At 43.3% G+C, this 25357-nt stretch overlaps 1 protein-coding gene across 1 annotated transcript; it reads right to left on the bottom strand.

The window, feature by feature from the left end:
* Positions 1-991: 991 nt before the first annotated feature.
* HHIPL2 (HHIP like 2) lies at positions 992-23840 on the bottom strand. The gene is made up of 9 exons (XM_006262154.4): positions 22470-23840; positions 16530-17179; positions 14952-15095; positions 13480-13811; positions 11808-11934; positions 10984-11129; positions 9919-10000; positions 3053-3135; positions 992-1938 (listed from the first exon to the last, which is right to left on the bottom strand). Exons 1-9 carry the CDS (start codon positions 22854-22856, stop codon positions 1601-1603), a joined length of 2289 nt encoding a protein of 762 aa, XP_006262216.2. The 5' UTR covers positions 22857-23840; the 3' UTR covers positions 992-1600.
* Between the last annotated feature and the right edge of the window lie 1517 nt (positions 23841-25357).

The raw sequence follows: 25357 nt of genomic DNA, 5'->3' as shown, positions 1-25357 counted from the left end.
TAGTAATATACCTGTAGTGCTGTCACATAAGACTCCCATTAAATAGGAAACTTTGCAGTTATTACAAATTCTCTCCAAAGTTCATGCTACGTGTCTGTGGATGCTACTGAATTCCTCCCCTCCCCCTATTTAAGTGTTAAGTACCTGAGTACAAAAAAGAAATACATGGGAAAATACCTAAAGACATGAGACATCTTTTAACTTTGTTAGATCCTCTACCACAGGTAAATAATAACCTGCAAGTTACTAAACCGTAGGCCCAGTTAATAAAATCTGCTATATCTTTCTTGAGTTCACAATGACTATGCAATCTGAGCTCTTATAATGAGGCTTTTTATTGCTCATTCTTTCTAAGAAACAGCTGCTTCTGAAATATCTGGCCCTAATTCCTAAATACCTGGGGGGTGGGGGGAGGGGGTGTAAAGCACAAAGCAACTTCACAATGCCATGACAGAGAAGCCTGTCAGAGGCCTCTCACATGTGCTACAAGCCTGATGGCTTGCATCAGCTTAACTTTCTGCACAAACCAGTCAACTAGCCTGCTTTTCAGATGTGCTGGGGTCCTCCAGCCCTCCCAAACTCAACGGGAGCAGGCAGTTGCTCAGCTTTGACATTATCAGCATGATTTTCAAACATTTCTAGGTAGAGACGACCTTGGCTGGTCATCTGCCCATAACAGTGACTTTCAACCAGGAAACCACAGCACTGTGGGGTGCTACGAGATCTTTTTAAGGGCGTTGTGCAATATTAGCACTGTTATGTGTGCAAACATCTATGTATGATCCACAAGATAAAACCAGAGATTTCACATGAGGAATCATAGTGTCAAAAATGGTCTGCCCTGTTGTTTTTCTGAGCTCTTTGCAACCAAAGAATTGCCTAATATTTTTCTGTAGTAAAAAAACAAGCAAAAGCTAAGAACTAGCATTTCCCAAAGGGTGCCTTGAGTCTAAAACGGTTGAAAACCACTGGCCAAAAGGAAACACACCTGTTCAGATTTTGTTCTATGGCATTTAATAGAAGGCGACATACTTTATAACATATTTTATGACAGATAAGAAATTCATTGGTCAAGGGACCTTAAAAGCAAGAATACTGACTGAAACAAAAATCAGGCCAACTTAAGGAGTTTATTCCATATTCTATGATCAAAACACAAATCTAACAAACATTTCAGCTCCTTGATAGACTTTTGTAGCCCAGTCCTGCACTTTTGTCTCGGCTAGGCTGCAAAAATCACTTAAAACTATAGCCTATCTACTCCTACCTTTGGGACTAACATTGAATCAACAGAGGCTTCACACAGCTACTGACATGAAGAGATGTCCCTCAGAGCAAGAGTTGTGAGGAACATGAAACTTAGCAGGCTGGGAAAACCTCAGTGCCAATGAAGTCTTAATAAAACATACAAATCATTTGCACTAAAGGCAATGGAGTAGTACCTGTTTACATGAAAGCTGAATATGCCCAATATATATTTATGAAAATATAGGAGTCATAACATTGATCTGATTCAGTTAATTAGGTCTCTGATGGAAATATTCAGCAAGTTCATCATCTGACTCAGTTTATTTTGAGCTCAGTGATAGCTCCTATGAGCTCACAGGCGGCTCCGTGATCTCGCCCCTTTTTGTTTCTTCTGGCTTTTCTCCTCAGCTGCTCTTTTCTTTGGGAGAGGGGAAGGTTTCATCTTGGTTTTGATAAACTGGGAGCTTTTAGTCTTTGGTGAAACCTTTGGAGTCTTTCCCTTCTGCTTTGGTAGATCTAAATTAGGCTTGGATATTCTGGCCTTGGTTTTCTGAGATGCCTGCCCACTCTGTTTCTTTTTTACCGCTGATCCCTTGGTCTGGGTGGAAACAGGCTTCTTGCTTTTTTTGGCATAAGATTTTTTAGGAGGCTTGGTTGTTGATGGTTCATTAAGCAGCTCAAGGACTGTTTCTGAGAAAAGGAATTAACATGCTTCAGCATTCCTGCTTTAAAGCAAAAGGCTAACTCAAAAATATCAACTAAAAAGGAGCCTCGGTAGAACCTTTCCTTTTTCGTGTCCTCGTGACAAGGTATTTAGCAGAATTAGCAGATTCATTGGAATCTGACAGGCTGCACCACGAGTGCCTCTGCTGTGGCCTCAAACTTGCAACCCCTGGGCTATCAACTGTGTGCCTTAGTGCCTGCAACCCGCAACCCAGCCCCCCCTTGGCAGACTGACACATAGAAACAGACACAAGTGGCAATTTTTCTTTCCAAAGAGAGAAAAAGAAACTGCCTCATTCTTTTTGTATCTGTATCCTCAAGAAACATGAACTATGCATGAACTATGTTCTTGAAGTGTTGCTAGAAAAATTCATTCAATTTTATAATAAAAAGCAATGATGGGATATTTCTTTGGCAAAAGACCAAATGCATAATAAGAAAAGAAGGAATTTGCAAGCAGATTTTAATAAAGTTAAGGTAGGTAAAAATTCTCAACAGATTCAATCAGTTAATAATTGATCATTTTTAATAGCTTTAACTATTCCTATTATAGTAACATCTGGAAGCCCTAAGCAAAATTGGGCCTAATTTTGAGGGAAAATGTTTGTAGAAACAGTAGAAGGCAATTCCTTCCTCAGAATATCTTCAGTCTTAATACTCCAGACAAAAAAAAGAGAACCAGGTGGGAGAAAGGAAGTGTTATTGCCTCAACTTTACAGTGACAGGCTAAATAATTTGCCTACCATCACACAAGAAGTCTGTGGCAGAGACAGAAACTGCACACAAAGTATCCTCTATCCCAGTCAAGTGACTTAACCAAAAGTCTGTCATACATTCTGCTCAAATTTTTGCTCGTCACCAAGGCCAAAAAAACCAAACCCCCATAATTTTGACAATTCCAAACTCACTTGCAGAGGCTAGATAGACACAGTATATTTATTACACAACAGAAGTCTGCGTTAACATATTCACTATGTAGTTTTAATAGTGGTGGCTTAATGCTTTGGCTTTAAAAACTGCCACAAATCCCTTTGGGATTGTATGAGGTTGTGCCACAGCAAAATAAAAACTAATGACTTACTTGCGAGTGGAACAAATGGTACGTGTTTACTCTTTGTTTTCACTGGAACAGGTTTTTGCTTACACTTCCCTGGTGGAGCTCTCCTTGAAAACAGATTAAAAGCATTACAAAAAAACACATACAGAGATCTGAGAAATGATCAGGAAGTTCCTTTTTTCCAGAAGTAGAGATCACACAAAAGGACTCTCTCTGTGATATCATATGCCCCAGCAGAAACTATAACAGTTGTCATTAGGGTGGGGGAAATACAAATAATTAAAAGGTGTCCCTTTTTATGTTGAAAAACATTGATATTGTAGTGGAGAAATGTTTTGTGGTGCACAGTTTTATGAAAGATGCCAAACCCAGGTGACCAGGAGAGTAGCCGGGTCCAGCTGGTAAGTGTGTTGTGAGAGAAGGGACCCGAGGGGGAGGAGGAGCAGGGGGAAGGAGCAGATTGAGGCCCCAGTGGTGGAGGAGAGAGTGGGGCTGGGCAGGGGCTGCCCAGCCTGGGCGGGGCACAGGACTGAGCCATGCAGGGGGTGGCTCCTGCCACTCCACACACCCCGAGAGGACATGGGAGGTGTGTGCATCCAGATCTGCACAGGTCAAGGCGGGATGCCACTGCAGGCTGGGGCTAGGGCTGCAGCAGGCTCTTCCTGGCAGGGGGCTGGGCCGGGCTGCACTCTGGGTGACCGGCGGCAGCACTGGGAGGGGGCTATGGGAGGAGCTGCAGCCACCACAACATTCGCCATAGTGCCCCCCCCCAACGATAGCTCCCTCCCAGTGCCACCGCCGCCACCCGCCCTGAGCACAGTCCAGCCCAGCCCCTGCTGGGAACAACTTGGCACTGGCCCCAGCCCGCAGCTGCAGCCTGCCTTCCCCTGCACAGATCCGGGAGCATGCCCCCATGCCCTTCTGGGGGTGCACATAGCTGTGGGAGCCACCCCCCACGCAGCTCAGTCCCGCACCCCGCCACAGCTAGGAGGTCCCTGTCCCTGCCCCAGCCACACTCCCTCCCCCACTGCAGGGCCAGCCCACCCTCACCCCATGCATGGATCCAGGGATGCACAACCCCATGCCCTCCCAGGGTGCATGCACCAGCGGGAGCTGCCACCCTCCTCCCTGCGCCCCATGGATGAACCGTTCATGGCTCTGTCCCATGCTCTGCCCTGGCTGTGCAGCTCCAGCCCCACTCTATTCCTCACCGTGGGGGCCTTGATTTGCTTTCCTCTCCCCCCCCCCTTAAAAACAAGAAAAAAATATAAAGGGGTACATGAGCTGGAACTTTGAGAGAGAAGGAGTACACTTGTTAAAAAAGTTGGTCTAAGGGGTCACTCTCCTAGCAATTGGCCACATTTCACTGAAACAATGTTTCTCAAACTACAGTATACATACCCCAAGGGTTTGCAGCCAGCTTCAAGGGGTACCCAAGTGGAAAAAAGAAGCGAAAGGAAAAACAGACATGGAGAAAAAGGAAGAAATATAAAAAAATGAAGAGGAACAACTCCATAATACCTTTTCCAGAGATGGAAAGTTTACATTGTGTTTGTAGTGTTACTCTTTTTTCCCCCTAACATGGATTCATAGGACTACACAGCAGTATTATAAACTTAAAAAGGGATAATAAATCAAATAGGCTGAAAACCACTGTATAAAAAGAGGCAGAAAGCAGGGTAGGGTGGTTCCTCAGAGATTAAGTGGTTCAGAGAAGCATTAATTTTTGTACGCCCTAACCTATTATCCTACGAACCTATCTGGTAATTTGTCAGATGCTAAGAAAGGGAAAGAGAAAACAGAAGAAAACTGTATAGCATGTTAAAATGCAGAGAGAGAAAAACAAGATGAAAATTAAAGCCCTGAGCTTCCACAGCTCCCCACCCCTCTCATTCTATTACTCAATACTCCCTCAAGATAACTGTGTTATGACCAAGACAGGACCAGCTGCTATCCAGATCAATCACCGCATCATATCTTGACGCAGTTAGTGTTCCGTATCTTGAATAGCTGGGCCACTGAACCATATCTTGAGGTGTCACAGTGTCAGAGCTGGAAGGGCCTGATTTTCTGTGCTGCTGAGAAACCTTAGGTTGCATTGCAATTGGGCACTGAGCATATCTGCAAATTAGGGGCTCAGTAAAATTAGGAGTGAAAAAAAAGTGACAATTTTCACTTGATCTGGCCCGAAAAAGTGGTCTCCAGCTGTGACCAAACAGAAGTGCACAGCTGCAGGCAGCATTAAAAGGACCCAATCCTGCAAAAATCTGAAAATATTCCAAAATGGAGCATGTTCTATAACTTGTGTCTAGGCAACTCCCAGCCTGTAACTGTTTTCGGAATGGGGGGGGCAGGGGGGGTGGGAATGTAAGGAGTTTGGTCTAGGATTTTTTCAGCTGGCACTGGAGGGTGGGGTGGGTGGATTGGAGCCCCTCCCTCCCAACTCTGGCAGGGGGGCTCCAAACCACCTGCCTCACCCTCCAGCACCGGCTGGGGAACCCCAAGAACAAGCTTTCTGTGCTCCCTTCCCCCCGCTCCCATTCTGAAAACACTGTCTGGTCTGCGAGGGCAAGTGGTGTTGCTACAGAGATCAGGCTGCAGTCTTGCGGCCAGCAGCTGGAATCCTCCTCCCCAAATGCAACAGCGAGCTTCTGTTGGGTGCAGGGTGTTGTTGTAACTCATAGCGCTTCCTGCAAAGTTTTATGAGTTGTAACAGGGAGCTGCTCTTCTGTCTGCACCCTAAATACTTAATCAAATAGGCAAGAGGAAGCTGAAAAGGCTAGCAATGTGCCCAAGATAGCAGAAGTTACATGGAGTTTGCAGAAAAAAAACTTCTCATGGACCAAGGGAAAAATGAATAAAGGTGCAGTAATGCTCTAGAATAGTGCTTCTCAAAGTGGTGGTCTGCAGACCGGTGCTGGTCCATGAGCCACCGGTTGCTGGTCCGCAGCAAGTTGCCAGGAAAGAAAGAAATATATTTTCAGAAGCATAACATTGATATGTCATACAGCCACAGTTCATACGTTCCAACACTCCAGGTGACGTCACGTTGTGCAAGGTGAGGAAAGAGAAAGAAACAGCTGGTCACACATTTGTGTAGCGCTGTTACATGCAGTTGCTGCCACCGGCTGAACCGGGCACCAGTTCCTGGCCCACTGGAAAAAAAATTGCCGGTCCGCCACATCAGACAGTTTGGGAAGCATTGCTCTAGAAGACAAGCAATGGCATGAGAGATGAGGAGAGAAGTTGCTCAAATACAGGAAAAATTAAAACATCTTTCAGAAGAGCCAACCTTTCTCCTGGCAGGAAGAAAGCTGTCCTACCCTCCAGTCCTGCTAAAGCTGCCCATTACCAGGCCCCATCTCCCTGTAAGCTTGCAAGTAACTAATCACCTAAAAACTCTCTTCAGGCATCTGGTAAAATCTGAAGTTGAGTCTCACTGTTTACAAAGGAAAACCAGGGAGGATTTATCATCAGTATCACTTTATAATTAGTCTGGAGGGAGTAACAAATGATGGAATGGACAGCTATGTAGCTTTTGTTGGAAAAATGCTTTAAAGATTTTAGAAGGCCAAGCTCTTGCTCTGCCATGTTTCTAGATTCCCATGGGGCTTAAGTAGGAGTTAGGCACAAAACGACTTAGGCCAGGGCTGTTCTCAGCATGTTCCTAGAGACCATTCAGGTCATACTGGGAGACGCTGACTGAGTTTAAGCACCTCAAAAGTTGGGCAGCTGCTAAGCAGGGGTTTGTGGTTTTGGACAAAGGTACCTGATGTTTGCCTAAGTCCTGGTGGAAGTGTTTAAGTCATTTTTGGATCTGGTCCTTGGGGCCTGATCCATATCCCCATTCAAATCAATGGGTGGCTGTACATGAGTGAGGAGGTTGCTCCGATGCACTGTAATTACAGCACATTGGAGTAGATTTAATCAATCAAGTCTGTTGGAGCATGGCAATTACTGTGCTCCAGCAGCCTCCCATGCTTCATGTATCAGTGTCCCTGTGCTTCAAAATGGCATCTGGGGCACTTGCACTAAAACCCATCAAATGAGCTTCAAGACCCCCACCAACATTTTGAAGCATGGGGACACTGATACACGAGATGCTGCAGTGCTTTAATTAAAGTGGCTCTCAGAGCCACTCTGGAGAGCCACTCAATTAAAGTGTCACTACCACCCCCATCCCAGCCCCGGAGCATGTATGAAAGTCCCCGATGGGAAAACTCTTGTGGACTTCAACAGAAGCTGGATCATATCGTTAGCCTCTCTGATCTGTCTCCCATTCTGGCATAGGGGGAAGGCAGAGGCAGATTAACGCATGGGCCCAGAGGCCCCTGCCAATCAGAGGTCCACTTGGAAAAATATCCCGGGAGGAAGAGGGCTCACATTGCCAGCTGAAGTTCTGCCACCTAAAACATCCTGCAGTATGGGGTTCCCGGGTAAGAGTGGCCTGCAGCCCAGCAGGTCCTGGCACAGCGGGGGGAGAGCACTCTGTTGCCCTGGCCGCAACATTTTCTGGGGGCAGCCAGCCCGGCAGGGAGTACATCGGGGGGGGGGGTCTCTGCTGCCTAAGTGCCAGCCCTCCCATGGGCTCTTGGCCGACCCAAGGATGCCCCACTGGGGGGGAAAGGTGGAGCCCACAGCTGGTGCTTTACTCCTCTCACCAGAGCTTGGGCAACTCCCTGGCCATGCCCCCTCCCCAGCCTGCGGGCCAGCTGAGGAGGGAGTGTGGGGAGGAGGGGATGACCCCCCGCAAGAGCCCAGTGGAGGGGGAAAGCTGGCAGTGGGTACTTTACTCCCCCCACCCCTGCTGGGAGCTGGGTTGATTCCCCAGCTGAGGAGGGGTTGAGGTGGAGGAATCCACCCCACTCCTGGCTGCCAGGGATGGAAAAGTGCCTGCTGGCAGCTGGGGGTGAAGCCAGCCTTGCTCCATTGGAGCAGAGAGCACAGCCCAGGGCTGCACAACATCTTGGGAAGCTGGAGGACTGTAAGTTAAGTTGAATCAGGAGGGAGTCTCAGACAGAAGTTCCATAAACTAGTTTAACCTAAATCAGTTGTCTGATACTACATTCAACTAGGTTTACCTTAAACCAGTTTTGACCATTTTGAAACTGGTTTATGTGCACCGAACTTCTGTTCAATCAGTTCCTGATCACTTAACTGGTTTATGTGTAGCTTCTGTCCCTAGCCATTGAGACACCAGCTGTTAGAAGGGCTGTGACAGATGGCAGCCAGCTCAGGTGCATCTGTACATGCTTTCTGTCAGTTACTGGGTGGTGGCAGAAGTCTTCAATTGCTTGCACAGCTGGTGTTTTCTGGCACCAGAAAGTTCTACTGCCACAGGGGAGCTGAATGCTCAGCCAAAATAGTGTAGGCCATCCCTTTGAAAATCTGGACCTCCATGCTTTAGCTTTTCTTTTCTAAAGCAGGAATAAACCCTCTGTACATCACAATGAAGCTTAATTGATCATTTTTATGATCTTTGGATACAAGGGGCTATAGAAATGTAAAACTTTATTTATGTAATTGTTTTATGAAGGTACCCTTCAGTTATTTGGACTTTGTTTCCTCATCAGCTTCAATCAACAGCCTTCCAGTTTGTGTTAACTCTGGCCCTCAGTTTTCCTAAACTAGCTTTATTCCCTGATTATGAGTTATAAATGAAACAAGGACAAAGGTAGATTTTCAGCTCTTTTCCTTGTGGCTCCCAAGGCCCATCACATTGACTTTGGCAAACCAGCTTTCCTTACATGCAATTACAGACACAAATCTGGACAGGCTATCTGCCAGGTCACAGACAGCAGAAGTTCAGGGAACTGCCAGCATATCAACAACCTCCAAACATTATCCAAAGGCAGTCTAATAGACATGCACAGAAGTGACTCAGAACTGACCTTGTCAAACCCATTTAGCCTCTCTGCACAGTGCTGGAATAGCTAGAACACTCAAAGACTGGCCCCTACCATTTATTTTTAATTTCATTTTCAATCTAAGTCAGGTTTAGAAATTAAGTGAAACCTTGTTGTGCCAATCTTGGGTGCTTCCCAGAGGGTAGCAGTACAAGCTTTCCCTGAAAACATGCTAAGACATGATCTACCTTACATGGTAAAAAGGCATTTTTTTCTCTGGCCCATTCAGTCCTTAGCCTGTTTATAGAGTTCGGCAATTGAAGGGGCCAGACCATGGTAACAAAATCTAGGCCTCTCAGACCACTAATTACATTCAAATAAGTCAAGAATAAAACAACCTAAACAGACAATGTTGGATTGGAACTAATAGCCTAAAGGGAAAGGCATTGTAGCCTATAACAAGTCTGTAACTAGTCTCCCTTAGCTTGTTGTACAACCTCAGCCACTTGCCATGTTTTAATATTTCATGGGTCACCACCCCTTTTTCAGAGGTTTGTTTTGCACCGCTGACCTGAGGGCAGTAATGCGAGAGCTAAGCCACACAGGTTAACGTTGGTAGAAAGAAAAACATTGGAAAAAGAACTTCCTGCTGTTACAAAAATAAGTTTTCTTTATTTTACAAGGTCCTTGGATGATGCAGACAAAAGCTATCTCCATTGTGACCCTGATGGGTATGATTTTTTTTGTACTATTTAAACAAGTTTGTATTTTATCCTGGATGTTTAAAGAAAAAAATGTTATTTAATATTGTACCAAAATGTTTATGAGATGCTGATCTGGACTCTGCTCTCAGTGTAAGTGTGCAGTAACTTCACTAAAGCTAGTGTAGTTGCTCCAGCTTTACAGTGAGGTAACCAAGATCAAAATGTAAGTGTGTAGATTACTGATTATGTACTGATTTATGTGCCTGGCAGCACAACCACAGAATGTGTGGTGATTACAAAGCAGCTGGCAAAGAAAAACCAAACCTTAACAAGCACTAACCTTGCAGGATCAACAAATTTGTAGAGAGATCCATAGGGTGCATAAGCACTGGGATACGATGTAGCCATAAAATAAAGTTCCCCTAAATAAACAGAGAGAGAATATTTAAGAACATGAGCAGATTCAGATGTAGGTGCTCCAAATAAGCCCAGATGTGATACACTACAATTCCCCCTTCATTCTTAGCTTCTCTACTAACTCGTGTCATCAGAAAGTGTCATGCCTGCCTATTTGTTTCATTCAAAATTCTTTTTCAAGTCCTGGGACTTAATCCAACATCATGATGCAGGTGGGCAGAATGGCTGTGCCCACAAGAGACCCAATTATGTCAGTGTGGCACTGCATGAGCCCAGAAATCCTTCCATCCCTACCACAATGCAGCAACCAGGCTCCAGTGGCTTCCTGTAGATGACACTCCAAATGGGCGTTGTATTTTGTTTGTACTCTTAAAGAGTCTGGTTTTTATTCCAAAGGCGTTCAACAACTACAAATAGAGGAAGTGTCCACAGAACAAATATTTAGCTGTCTTATGAAGTACCAAAAAAGGAAATCAAGCTGAAGCCAGAATGGATAATCATTTATGACAGAAGGCTTTTGTTAATCGAGTGCTCAGATCTGCATTTGGAGAAATCAGCCGCGCTTCATATCATCTTCTGATTAGTCCTCAGTATAATATGAAGAAGGGTATTGTAGTTTGAAAAAATGCCAGAAAAAATGATTGTTGCATTTCAAATTACATTATAGTACCAGGGCAAGATTTTAGAGGAAGAGTAGAGACAGAAGTGTAATATCCATCCGTGTCATACTTTATGAGAGCACAGTCTGAAGACTTCCCAGCTTCCATAACAAAGCAACATTTGCATATTTCCCAGGTCAGTGGGAAAAACTCACAGACCTTGCACCTAGGAACTCTCTAAAACATCAGCCAGCTCCAGGAGCTGAGACACTACATCACAGTTTTGCAGCCACTTCCCTAGGCTAGCACTTCCAGAGAATAGCATAAGCCCACCCATTTGTCCTGAAGCTTTCAAAGAAGCCAGTTCCCTGACTGGCAGGATACATTACCTGCCTCATCCTCAGCGAATGAGATGATGAATTTATTATAAGAGCTGATCAGCCCAGGGAAAGCACAGGCTTTAGTGCTACCAATGCAAATATCTTGCTTTTTCCATTTGTTTGTCCTCTCATCTTCCTGTAAAGCCATAAGTCGACTAGATGAAAAATAAAACTTATGTTTTATTGTTTCATATTCCCATTAACAGAATTAATTCCTGCCAAAATTATGTATCATTGAAATAAAAATATTATTTAGGACCTTAACAGGGTTTGACTCAATACTGGGCGCATCTACATATGCCCCCCGTGGTGCAGTTGCTCTTATGTCCTCATTTGTACTTGCTTTAGGAAGTACTAAACGACAGCGCAGTAACAGCCATTACTGGGCTGTCCAGGCAGCACACAGTTATTTTTAGCAGCTACGTCTTGCCATAGCGACGCACTATAGCGAGGTAACTCATCACTACGATGACATAGCATCAGCGTTATGGTTTGTGCCCATCGACATTACGTCGCCATAGAAACACGCTACGTCACCATAGTGTGTTGCTACAGCAACATAGTGTAGACATGCCCTGCCTTTAGTAAAGATAGGCTTGAATAAAAATAATAAGAAATTGTAACTCTGAGAAAGTTATAATGTAGATGAAAATATTACAGGTGCCATTTCCATAACGGACCAGAGAAAACTTTGATCCAAATAGTTTGAAATGTTTAGGATATTCTTTTACTCTGGGCTACAAGGATTCAGATATACAGAAATAGCACTGATGGAAAACAGAGGGGTATGGGGCAGCTGGAGAGAAAAGAACAGAAACCAACGTCTTCCTTACCCACTCATGAAATCACCAAAAATATAGAGGCCGTTCAGGTTTGGTGACTCACACCCCCTGTATATGTATCCTCCAGTGACCGACTTCCCCACCTTGCGGCCATATGCAAATATTGGAAGAACGTCATCTGTTCAATACAAAATCCAAGAAAATATTTCACTCAACAGTTTATCAAAAAACAATGTTAAAAACATTGATACGGAAAACAAGGACCAAAAGAGCTAATATAAAGTAATGTAGAGCTTGATTTATTTCAATGCTTCAACTCTTTATATCAGTGAAGAATTTGTCTCTGAACTTCCTATGTGGCTCAACAAGGCTCAGCTAGTGGACTTCCCTAGCATATTGGATCAATACTCTTCATACCAGGTATATATTGTAATTAGAATTCATGATCCCAAAATGGCAAAAATACTAAGAACAGTGTGTTGAAACTGGCCTGGCCAATTTTATCAAACATTTTGATAAAGATTATCTTTAAAAAATATGTTCTTTCTACTGAAATGAAAAAATATGTGAGCAGGCAGTTAAAGTTTTACATGTTGTGAAGCCTCCCAGCACAATAAATGCATAGAACAAACATCAGTCTTTGGTTGTGTCCTCACCATGGGCAGCAGCTGAAAATCTATTTCTGCAGAACCCCAGGTAATACCAAACATTTGAATTACTTCCCAACTTTCTAACTGCTACCATGAAAGCTGGTTCTGTCTCTTTTAGCGCTGAAAACTTGCCACTCAGCCTCTGCTTTTTGATGGGGTTTTTGTTTTATTGTGTTGCTGAACAGCAGAAGGAGAAAAATGTAATTTGGTAAAAATCTGAATCCTGGCAGCCAAAGCTAAAACAGGTACATGATAACCTTCCTAGTCCTTAGGCCACAGTATTACCCTTACCCTTGTTGAAAACAATAAGAGTATTCTCTAGTTGTGGCACCCCATTAACATCACCACTGGCCATGTGGTATGTAGACAGGTGGGTGGTGTGTGGGTGTGGGTGTGCATGCACACACACACACATACCCTCAAGCCTCAAGAATCACTTACACTTTTTTATCTTAAGAGTAGTGTTTATCAGCAAAACATTTAAGGGACATAAAAACAACAACAGTAACAAATTCTAACAAGCAGGTCTCTCAAAGCACTTTCCAAAGCAGGTGGGTATCATTATTCCTATTATAAATACAGCAAAACTGAGGCAAAGAGAAATAAAATTACTTTCCCAAAATCACTCAGGGACAGAGCTATCTCTAGAACCCAGGTCTTCTGAATCCCACCCCACTATCTCACAATGCTTCCTGCATAAGATTTGCTGTAGGATCACAGCACTAAGGCTGGTAGCCAGGCTTCAGTATTGGCCAATAGCCAGCAAATACTTCCCATGATACACTTAGGTCCTGATCCAGTAACCACTTGACTAAATACAAAGACTTCTAATGGCTAGACTGGGTATTGCATGTGCAGGGTATGATGGGGAATTCTTCCAGGTCTCAGGACATTTTTTAATTTCAGTGCATCTGGGTTGGCAGGGATTTTTGTTTTTCTTATCAAACATAAGTATACTGCCCGTCTCTGACTTCAGATTACTGAGGTTTGCTGGAAAAATGGCAGTAGAGTTGTTATCTTAACACACATTGCGTAGAATGTGCCCTTTCAAGCAATCGATGCAAGTAGCTTACCTAGGGAGGAATTACGGCACAGTTTTGTGTCATAACATTCAAATCCCTCCTTAGCCCTCCAGCCATAGTTCCCTCCTTTAACAATGATGTCAATTTCTTCAAATCTGTTCTGTCCAACGTCACCACAGAATATCCTCCCTCTTCCTTTGTCGGTGACTGGGTCCCCTCTGTCAACAGTGCAGCGCCACATATTCCTGACCCCATAGGCATAGATCTCAGGGAGAGCCTTAGGGTCAGAGACAAAGGGATTATCTGGTGGGATGTGATAAGGCTTTCCACCTGGGTTTTTTCCATCCACGTCTATTCGCAAAACTTTTCCTAATAAAGTACTCCTGAAAACAAGACAAGGTGCAGACATTGGGTTAACGAAATGGCAGATAACAGCTCGTAGATGTCCATAGCCAAGATGGAGGGAGAATAGGAACACTGCCTCTTCCCCCAACCCTAGAAAACATTTGCATGATTTTTTACTCTATTTTTCTGATCAAATTTCAACATTCAGGTTATTTTCAACTAGCGCTAGTGGATGCTGTACTGCAGTGTCTTGCATGTGTATGTGCGTGCACATCCACACCTCTCTATTCTGCTGGAGGGAATCAGAACTGCTTGACAGAGAGAGATAGGAGCTCTATTGCAAATCAGCCAACAGAGCTTCTCCTTTTGTTCACATTAGCTTGGACTTTCCTCCTCCACCTGCCCAGACTTTTCCTTTTTGGAAAAGGTTGATCTCAGTTCTGTAAAATTGGATACAACAACAATGAATCCTTACATCCATATCCCCTAAATAGTTTTTGCCAAACTGGTCTCAGAAGTAAACAGAGGACACCGTATGATGGTCATAGTCCTGATTTGCAAGTGGCTTGAATAGGGAGCATTTTTGTTTTATTGTTCCATCCTACATGGCTAAGTACAGGCAGTCAAAAAGCCCAAGGCTGAATTGATTCAATCTTCACAGGTTAGTCTAAGCTGCATAGATGGAACCAATAAGCAAGGGAACAGACAGTCACTTTTGATTCTGGAAATGCAGCCACATTCATGCAATGGCCCAGGCCAGAAGCTGGAGGTGCTTGAGCATGCCTCCCTGCTTAGCTGGAGCAGACAACTTGGGCTAGCCTGCCCTTCCTGAAAGGTGGGGTTTGCGGAGGAGGTGCAAAGAATCGTGGGATGTTGGGGAACTGTGAGTTAATTTGAGTTTGGAGGGGATCTGGGACAGAAGTTCAAGAAACTAATTTAACCTAAATCAGTTAAGTTGAATGAGGTTCATCTTAAACTATTTTTTGGCCATTTTGAAAACAGTTTACGTGGACTGAACTTCTGTTAGGTTACAGATTTGAACTAGTTTCCAATCATTTATACCGGTTTAAGTATTTCTGTCCCTAGCCCATGTCTGTGCCCAAATTCTGTTTCATCATGTACTGAGCTAATGTGCTGACATGCACACAAGAGACATGTAAATCTATCCTCCAGCTTACTTGTTCTGAGCATTCCCAAATTTTCCAAAAGGGTCCCCAGCTTTTCCTCCATCCCCAGTAAACAAATACATGTAGCCATCCACACCAAAGAGGAGCTGCCCCCCATTATGATTTGCAGCTGGTTCTTCAAGTTCTAAAAGGTTCCTAAAAAGAAAGAAAAGAAAAATAACCACAGATGAAGCCACTGGATAAGATTCAGCACCTCACTGAGTTAGAGCAATGTACCACTATGCAGTCCCCATAATAGGCAGCACAATATACTCTTCTAAGAGATTCATACCATTCCCAGGCCAAGAAGTAAGGGCTTCTCAGGCACCCTGGTACAATGAGTGCAAACCCAGCAGGTGGAATGGATTGTTCCTATCTATCCTGTCTTACAAGAGATGGAAAAATTAAACAACTCCACCTTATTAGTCTCTTCCTGTACTGGCAGAGCTCCTGGTTACCCCACATTAATCATCAGAAAGCTGCATGGGCCAGAGAGCCTTTTTATTTGGAATAAACTGGGGGAAATATTTTTAAAAGCAGTTTTCTTAAATATACAGTTGGATCTTTTCATTCTAGTTTTGTTGTATGCATTTTTAGCATTTGAGGATGAAGCTGCTGGGAGACGGGAGGTGGTAAATGGGGACAGACAGCAAGATCTGGGGTCTCCAGCACTCTGCTTCCCTACAGAACATATACAGAATGGCAGGGGGTATATAGGCTCCACCCACATTACCCTGCCATCATGCTTTCATCTCAACATAGAAGAACCTTTCTAGGAGAAAAAGGACAGTTCTGTGTCCAGGATCCACTTAATCCTTGATCTCTGTTTAAAATATATTCCTAGTGGAAATTGCTTCTTCCCTTTTAAACTCGCACCATGAAATAATTAGTATTGTTTTCAACTGTTTAGTTTTGGGCTTCAAGATCCTCATGTATGCCTTTCAGAATGAACATGAAGCGCACAAAAACCAACATGTGGCATCATGAACTCATCCCATTCCAAGAGCAAAAGGTACAAAACTAGCTTCCCCAGAAAATATAGTCATATTATTAATAAAAATGAAGACACTCTAAAGAGAGAACAAGACTGTGTTTCTCAGAACTGCTGTGGTGTGTGCACGTGAATGTTATATCACTGCAATAAAACATCTTTATAATGGATGAAAAATCAGTGGGTTTACGTAATTGAAAATCTTCTCGTATAGAAAATATGAACATGCACAAGACACTCTCAAAGCAGGTATTAATATTCTACAGGCCTTACAGCTTAAGTTATTGGAGTGTGAGTTTGCTATTGTACTGTTGCTTTCCACAGGACTAGGGGCTAATATTTTCAAATGGTTAAAGGAGAACTGGAAGTCATGATTCCCAGGTTTGTTCTTCAGTTCTGCTTCAGGTTCAACATGCGACCCTGAACAAATCATTCACATCGTTTTCTGGCTTAATTTGGCAGTCTCCATTAAAGTCCAACCACATCCCTTCTAAGTGATTGCAACTTTTCTGGATGCTGCTGTGAGGGTGGAAGAGGAAGGATTCTCTCTTGTCAGATCAGCAGTTGAAACAGTCAGTACAGCTCTGAACAAACTTTACCTTTCTGAATGTGGATCAGCTTTATTGACATCAGATGCCAAAACCTTCAGTTCGCTGATTCTGATTTTTTCCACTTTCTTGTCCATATATGAATAATAGATGTAGAATTTCCCATTGTATTTATATTTGGGGTGAAAAGCCATTCCTAGGAAACCCCTCTCATCCCCTATCCATGGGGAAGCCAGCACTATTTTCTTGATATCCAGAAAAGGCTCCTCCAGCCGGCTCCCATCTGGCAAGTAGACCCAGACCATTCCCACCTGTTCAGCTATAAACATACGGTGAGTGTCATCATTAGCATGTACCATCAGTACTGGATTTCTCAACCCATTTGCAACTTCTGTCAGACACAGCTGAAGGCAGCCCTTGGGGTCCTCCACCACCGATCCCAGGTTCCGATTTAGGTCTGTGTTTTTTAGGATGTTGGGAAAACAGTAGTCTTGATCCTGCAGGTTTAGGAGGTTACAGAAGCGGGTCTTGTTCCTCTCGCAGCACTCCTGGATGTGTTTGTCATTAGTCAGCAGTGTGATAGCAGAATGGCAGTTAAAATGAAACTCAGAGCAGTAGTCAGAGCAAAGTCCTGGGAGGTTCCTAAGAGGTGTTTGAGGATTTTCAGCATCATAGAGATGAGCTGCATATGGGGAACATTCCTATAAAAATAAATACAAACTGTGTACACACATTCATGACGCATCAAATGGTTTTCATGCAAACAGAATAGTCAATAGCACAGAAAATAATTAGGAAGACAAATAGCTAGAGTAAATCATCCCTGGAGTAGTTAGCATCTTGACATTTCTCCGAAAGATTTAAGGCCTCTTTTTAGCATGTACTTACATGCACATAAGCTTTTTTTTAAGCATATGCACTTAAGTACATGCTTAACTTTCAGCCTGTATGGACTTCCGCTGAAGTCAATACATTACTTTTACAAGATTAAGATTTAAAACTCTTGGGCTCTATGCATGGATTTGCCATGACCCTCTGTATCATCTTGGGCAAATCACTTGAGGTCAGTATTTTCAAGGTGGGGTGACAAAAGTTATATACCTTAACAGCCAGATTTTCAGATGTGCAAGATATAGGAAAAAATAATACTTAATCTACCCCAGCTTTGCAAATTTTTAACAGCTTTTCATCCAGCGGTGTTTGGATCCTTTTAAAGATATTTCTATTAAAACTAGATCTGCATATTCATGAATGTAAGACCTATAGAAGCCAAAACCCAATTAAATAAATCCTGGAGAGAGCTGAAATTGATTTATTGGGCTTCATCACATCAGCACACAGCAAATGTATTGGATAGGCATGGACTAAGGTAAAGCCAAGGAGTAAATATGATTAAGCTGGTATTGTTCATGTTACATTAGTCAAATCTCTGAGGATGTCTGTGCAAATGTTCCAGGCCTTCAATATTTTCATGGTAAATGGCAGCCTTTCCCAGGATTTTCGTATATGAAGGTAACAAATCCTGACATCTAAACTTTATTATAATAAAGATGTTCCGTTGCTTACAGTAGGGTAGAACCATAGCATGGATGCCACCGCCTCTCAGCAGAAAAGCCCCATGCCAGCTGCCCAGGTTATTGGACTAAAACAGCACATATAACAAATAGAAACCTATCAGCTCAGCAGCATATGGGTGAGAGATTAGAGAGGAGTCCTATACCCTAGTACTTTTTGCAAGGAATAGCTACACAGTTGCCCCACTACCAATACTAGATCTCTTGGACCACACGTATGCCCCTATGCGTATGGGTTTAGGACTACAGATCTACACAGCAACTGATCCTCTCGCCTCATTCTGATACTCCTACCTCACTCCTGCCAAAAAGGCACTGTGGAACAGAAATCTGCAGTGTGATATGGTGGGGCAGAGTCCCGTGACCTGTGTTATGCCTCAAGCTACAAAATCATGGCAGATCTGCAGGCCCTCGAAAAACACCAAAGGGCAGCAATGGGCTCTTATTGCCCTCAATACAATGAAAACCAAGGCAACAGAGGTCTCTGTCCAGTCTTGTTCCTTTAAAAGGCACCTGCAAGTGGGAGGCCCTGATGTGAGTAAATAATAACTGGATGGGCCTCAGGAGTGCCTATGGACTCCACCCTCTGTGACATAACCCCAAGCTGGCTCTGGAGAGAGCACACACGTACATGCAGATATAAAATTTAGGTTGGGAGACAAGATCTCACAAAATATGACATTAGGTAGAGATCACCAGAAACTAAGGAAAGGTCTCAGGCAGTATGTCATTGGGATGTGGCGGGGAACTGGATAAAGCCAACTACTGTATGTTGGACCCTGTAAAACCTAAAGATGACTCTCTTAGCCAGTACGTTTCTGAAGCTGGCTCCAAAGAGCTGTTTGCCATTCAGTGTTGAGATCTCTTCTGTGCATTTGAGCATTTACTGCCCCTGTCACCTCAATTTTGCACTGGCAACACTTCACTGACATGAAAAGAGTTTCCTTTGGGTTGTGTTGGTGTGCATGAAATCAGAGTCAGTCCCACTGTAGTCAGGTGTCTGAGAGCTATGGCAACTTCTGGACCATTGAAATACACTTGTTCTTTTTTGAGGGTAGTCTCAGCATCTTTAATGTTTAGATCTAGCTGCAGCCCTTGCGGTGTTAGAGTCTGGTAGTGAACATATTACACCTTCTAAATAGTGAAGGTTCTTTCCCAGCCATTCAGGTAATAGCTTTTGCTGTTTCCTAAGCCATTCATTTCTCACATACATTGGTGGTCTTGTAAGGAATTCAAGCAACAGCCAGTATATTGGTTAAATGTCTGACATAAAGGCATTTCTTAGGGTCAATGTCACATTAACTACATCAACTGTCTCTCTGTACTTGCTGGTCACCTGTTCCCATTTCTCTCACACGAGTAGGACAATGCAAGGGGAGTTGAAGAAATCTCTGGGTTTATCTCATGAACTATGTGTGGTTGTTTGCCCACTTAACAGTACTAATACCATATAACACACTTAAAAAGATCTCATGGCACCCTGGCTGAAAATCATTAGCTTAAAGTTATTAAGGGCAAATATTGGTATGGACTTCACATGCACTTTCCAAGCCAACATCTCAATGTAGCTAACCATTTACACCCAGTGATAACCAGGCTTAATATTCCTACAGGTTTAAAATAAGTGTAGTGTACACCATCCGTTGGTCCCGTGACATCTACGTGGAACACTTCACGGGCCACACCACCAGTACACCGACCCCACCAGATGAACCGCCGCTTAACTGGACCCAGAGGGGACCACCTGACCCCCCGCCCCCCCCCCCCCCCTTCTGCACCAGATGGACCTTCACTTCAAGAAGATTCTTCAACAACAGATGACCCTGCTCCACCCGAAGAGGACCCCCGTGATGAGACTCTATATGGACTGAGACACTTTTTCTTCGGACCACTTCTTCCACCATTGCGGACCATTGTAACGGGTTTGTGTGCATCTATCTGCTTTTTCTCTCAGCGTCACGAACCCCCTCCTTCCTCTTCCCCCTCCCCCTGGGCTTAGTTGGCTAACATTGTATCTCCTGTAACCTAGTTACATTCCCCTCCTCACCCCCAACCTTCTATTGTTAGTCCCTCGCTTGTGCGCTATGTATTTCCCTACCGGCTTTGTCAGCTTTTTTTTTAGATTCACAGTCCTAAACATTTACTAATAAAAGCCAACACGGCCCAAACTCTCAGCCGAGGTCAGAGTAGTTCTTTTCAAGTCAATGGAAACAAGCTGCATTACACCTTCTCTTTTAACATGAACAAAAATGATGAAGACAAATGCAGGTGATTTGGACTATGACAGATGGAATTCTTTGATGAAAAATGCATTCAAAGCCAACCATTATTACAATGGTCCTCTCTATCTGTAAATCATTAGTGTATAGATAAGGTGTCAGGAAATGGTGCTTGAGAATGCACAGCATAGCTCCTGAGCTTTGTAAGACCTGTAAAAGTCTTATTATGGTTTGTCAATGAGTTCCACTGCACATCTCTTTATATCAACTCTTATCAGCATCCTGGTACCAATGGGAAAAGCTGTAAAAACAGACTTGTCATTTGATTTCCACTATCCCTAGTACAGAATGGATGCATTTGTTTCCAAGAGCATTGCTATTCTGACTTCCCAAAAATATTTATAGGTTGACACACTTACCACCATAGCAGAGCAGCTGCTGAATACACCTGTAGTAAAATTCAGTGGAGAACCTTGCAATGCAAGCTAGTAATAAAAAAGCATAGGAATCACTCTCTCTATAATTAATTCTTGTTAATTTGCTTTAAAGAGATGAGCAAATAATAATGTTCTCCTTCTCTGCCTATCCCTTGAGTTTTGACCTTCAAACACTTAGCACCAGAGGTAGTATTTGCAACAGTAAGTAGTCTCACTGATCTCTTACTACATGCAGTTATTAGTTAGCAACCACTTGCAAATCTAGATTCTGATGGTGTATTCAGCATCATCTTTTTAAACTTGTGTAACACTAAGTCTGTGTGTTGACATTTCACACATAATCATTATGAATTGTTAGGACATCCTTAACTTGCTGGAATGAGAATCTGTCATTACTGTTAATGTACTGGAAATTACAGGTGACTTTAACTGAGGAAAATAAATTCATTATTTACTAGTTCCCCATTCACTGTGCTAATGCAATAAGCAAATAATTTTTACTAAGGAACCCCGCCTATCCCCATCTGAATGGGAGCAGAACAAGCTATTAAAACTTTAACAATCACAAGCTGCTGCTCATCACAGAGCTAATTTATCATTATTGTGATATATATCCTACTCTATCAGGGTCATTGTAAGATCTCAGGATACTTATAAAAAATATATGCCAATATTCGGGGGGGGGGGGGGGTTCTAAAATTTGATTATGAGTTCACACTAAGCTCTGCTTATCTGATCAAAATAAAAAGGTGCAGCAGTTTTGTTATTGCTGTATCTTTGCTTTCTAATTGTCACATATAGGAATCCCTGGGCCTCTCAGTCATTAGTGTGAATCTGAGAGTTTCTGCTGTGATCCACATTTTTTTTCAGATTAGCTGGCTGTAAAAGTGACCAATGAAGCGTTTAGTCTTATTTTTCTGAACACTGGCTTTTTCCAAAATGACTCCAGAATCTTGCCAATGTTCCAATAGAAGTGGAAGTATCTGGTAAACATGGATAATATTTTAGGGCTAAAGAAATTGGAAGCTGGAAGAATGTTTATGTCTGCCTAAAAGTGTGTTTTGGCTGTTTTATGTTGGCATTCACACAGTAAACCATGACCTGCATAACTAACAAGGTTGTTAAAAAAGTCAGGTCCCTTCTGCCCATAATAAAACATTGTTCTGACTGGAGCTCAGGAAGGGCTGTGCCATTAGTGTTTTGCCACTGCCAAGAGCCGGATGAAGACAGTACAGAGGGAACATAGCAACTGAAGCCTCGTTTTCTTTTGGTTGCATGAATCTGCTGGTTGTTTAATTTTGTTCTATTTTACTAACCACAGCATTTACAGGGCACTAGGCAGCAAGACAATCTAAACACACCCTCCATGAGACCTGAGAATGCACACACTGAGCTTCCTATTCTCTTTTCATTTGGTTCTGCATAACTTGACATCTAGTTACCCTGTATTTATGAGCAGAATGCGAACATAAATATTTAACTTATTCTAAATGTCTCTACAGTTACAAAAGGGCTAGGATTGTCTCTCCTAACAACAGCTTCTTTCATTTAATCAGGGGTTTGATAGGTAATAATCTTGCAATCAGAGTAATCATTATTACATGCATTTATAATATCCTCAATTTTGTGCAAACTGTCACATCTAGCATAGTTCACATTGGGACCTACCCCACAGCACCATATATATAGAAGTGATAAAACAGATAGATCACCTCCTAATAGAAACCAATAGTGCACACAGGTTGAAACCATCTGCCCTACCTGACATAGGATATCCTTGATATACCTTCCACACAGCCTGTGACCCTGGGGACTAATGTAATCCATGATCTCCCAGTATTTTGCTGCAATGCTGTTGTCCTTTTCCTGGTCGCAGCAGCCAAACTTCTCATAGGCAGAGCAGAATTCCAGGTGTAAAGGAGGCTGAAAAGGTGGTCCATAGTCCAGGCACTGGGGATGCCCCATGAGCAGACCTATTTGGCACAGAAGCAAGAAGGTGAAGCAAAGGAAATAGTTTGGGCAGGAGAAGGAAACTCCAGAGCTGCTGCTCCCGTTGATGTCTGGCCAAACATTTACTTTCTCCTCTGGAAATCTCCTGAGGCCAAATGTATTCAAGTTCTGGCCATCTTTAAGGTATGGCTTATTCATCCTCTAAGCTTTACAAACTGCCAGCCACAGAGCTCAGTGTTTGATCATCTCTCTCTCTCTCTAAAGTTTACTATTTTTGAGCAGTGTAGAAACCTCCAGCCTGCTTCTCTGGTATTTTACACGTCACATTGCAGAATCCTCCCCTCTGCACATTTCTCATGCCCCCACAAGCACTTGCAGATCTAATCCCTGCAGTCTAGATTAAACAGAGTCAGAAATCATGCATGGAGTCTGTAGACTAGACAAATCAGTAGGTGATCCAAATGTACAGAACCTGATCAGCCCCTCTCCTTTTTCATGGCAAATTATGCTGCACCTCTGCAAGTTACCAGGGAAGGAAGATGAATCAATCACTTGCAACCAGTACTGGCTGTTTTGTTGTGTTGTTCATCCTTCGTGGCCAAAGACAACTACATCCAGCAGGGGGGAAGGGAGGGAAGAGGAGAGAAAAGAAGTGGGAAAGAAAAAGGTAAGAAGAAAAGACAAAAGGAGAAAGAAGGGAAAGGAGAAAAAAGGAAAAGAGAAGAGAACGAAGACGGGGGGTGGAGGCTAGGTCACATGAGCATGTAGGTGACTTGTAAGTTCGATCTTTGCTTTGAACAATCTGCAGCAGCAGGGGCAGGAGAGCGATGAGGACTGGATACAGGAGGCTTTCATTTTCCTGGCTGCACATTTCTTTATGGCTTTTGCCGTGAGTTGCTGTTCAAAGGCCAATGGTACATTCTGGATTTGGGACCTCCAGGATGGACGGTTGCGAGCAATTTGCTCCCACAACTCTTTAGGGACACCTTTAGGATGTCCTTGTAACGCTTCTTTTGTGCGCCATGAAAGTGTACTTCATTTGACAGTTAGCCATAGGAGATTTTCTTTGGCAGGCAAGTGTCAAACATTCTTGAGAGGTGGCTGGTCCATCTTAGCTGTGCCAGTTTCAGCAGGGTGTGAACACTGGGGAGAGTTGATCTTCCAAGCACCTCGGTGTCCGGAATCTTGTCCTGGCCGTTTTACTGAATTAAAAAAGATATTGATCAACTTTGATCTGTTTCTTCAGGGATAGACCAGAAAGTCCTCCCTCCTTTTTAAGATTCACTTAATTTTCAATTTATATCCCAATAACTTACAGACAAAAATGCTTACAGAAATATTATAGTCATGCCCAAACACCAATAAAAGTTGAGTTAGGGTTATGCTTAAAAGAAATCTGAACTTATTAAGGTAAAAAAAAAGAACCAATAATGTAGCCAAATAAACTTAATGCCCTGTAGTGATCGTTTGCAGTCACCATATGTTTAGGATTAATACTTGCTAGTCTGTGAGTCTAGATTATACCAAGATGACTCATAAACCTCATTGGAGTTTTCCATATATTTTCTTCCTGGTGTAAACCAACAAACAGCAGTCTTTGGAGACACTACTAGGGGTAGAAGCTACACATAAACCGGTTTAAGTGATCAGAAACTGGTTTAAACCTGGAACAGAATAGAAGTTCAGTGCACATAAGAGTTTTGAAATGGCTGAAACTGGTTTAAGATAAACCTGGTCAAATGTAGTACCAGACTTAACAGATTTAGGTCAAAGCAGTTTATGAAACTTCTGTCCCAGAGCCCTTCCTGGTTCAAGTTAAATCACAATCCCCCAGCATTTTGTAGCACTGAGCTGGTCTGTGCTGCCTGCTCCAGAAATCAGGGCTGGCGCTGCCACTCTGGTCCCTAGCTGGAACAGTGAGGGCTGGCTCACTAACTGCCCCGCCAGCAAACCCTTGCTGGGGTCTTAGGGAGGGGGGTTAAACTTCCCTTCCCCTGAGTACAGAGCTGTGCTGTCCTGCCCTGCCCTGCCCTGCTTAACTTAGTGCAGCCTGTGACTGTGGACTACAAATCCCAGGGGCACCTGGAAGCAGGAAGGGGAAGTGATGAGCAAACCTGCATAGTCCTGCTGTTGTGATTCTGGACTGCAAATCCCAGAGACCTTGGGGGCAACAGGAAAAGGAAATAAACACACAGCCCATTCTGGCTACATGCCAGAGCTGTGCTCTAATGCCCCCTGGCTTCTGGCTGAAGCTACTTCAGACATGTGGCTGCACTTCCTGAATCAAAAGTGAATGTCTGTTAATTTGCTTATTGGTTCAATCTTTGCAGTTTCGACTAATCTGCAAAGACTGAATCAATTCAGCCTTAGGTCTTTTGCCCCAAGTTTTTTTGACTGCCCGTACTTAGCCTTAGAAGCCTAGTTCTCAAACTCACTGTAGAGATGTTAGGTTCAGTGCACACTGGGCTTTCTGGTCATTTGTCTCAGATATCAGTATGCTGGGAGCAGAGAATAGGAAGACAGAGGACACACAACAGCTCTCTCAGTTTCAGCTGAAAAATATTTTGCTCTTTGACATGCTATTGATCAAATTTGGTATGGTAATATTCATTGGGGGAGGGGAACAGAACTACTTTATAATCCTTACAAATTGAATGGCCACTCAGAAATCTTGCCCACTACTATCATGCTTGAACTTC

The sequence above is a fragment of the Alligator mississippiensis genome, chromosome 1, assembly GCF_030867095.1.
Source record: "Alligator mississippiensis isolate rAllMis1 chromosome 1, rAllMis1, whole genome shotgun sequence".
Taxonomy (NCBI): domain Eukaryota; kingdom Metazoa; phylum Chordata; order Crocodylia; family Alligatoridae; genus Alligator; species Alligator mississippiensis.
The sequence above is the reverse complement of the archived record's forward strand: the minus strand, read 5'-3'. Positions and strand labels throughout refer to the sequence as shown.

Excerpts from the sequence above, each read along its gene's own strand:
- HHIPL2 (XM_006262154.4), bottom strand. The coding sequence starts at position 22,856 with ATGAATAAGCCATACCTTAAAGATGGCCAGAACTTGAATACATTTGGC. Across the intron at positions 11,935-13,479 it reads GTGCCGTAATTCCTCCCTAG|ATGACGTTCTTCCAATATTT; the intron begins GTAAGCTACTTG and ends TGTATTGAACAG. Across the intron at positions 11,130-11,807 it reads TTTGGTGATTTCATGAGTGG|TCGACTTATGGCTTTACAGG; the intron begins GTAAGGAAGACG and ends TTTTTCATCTAG.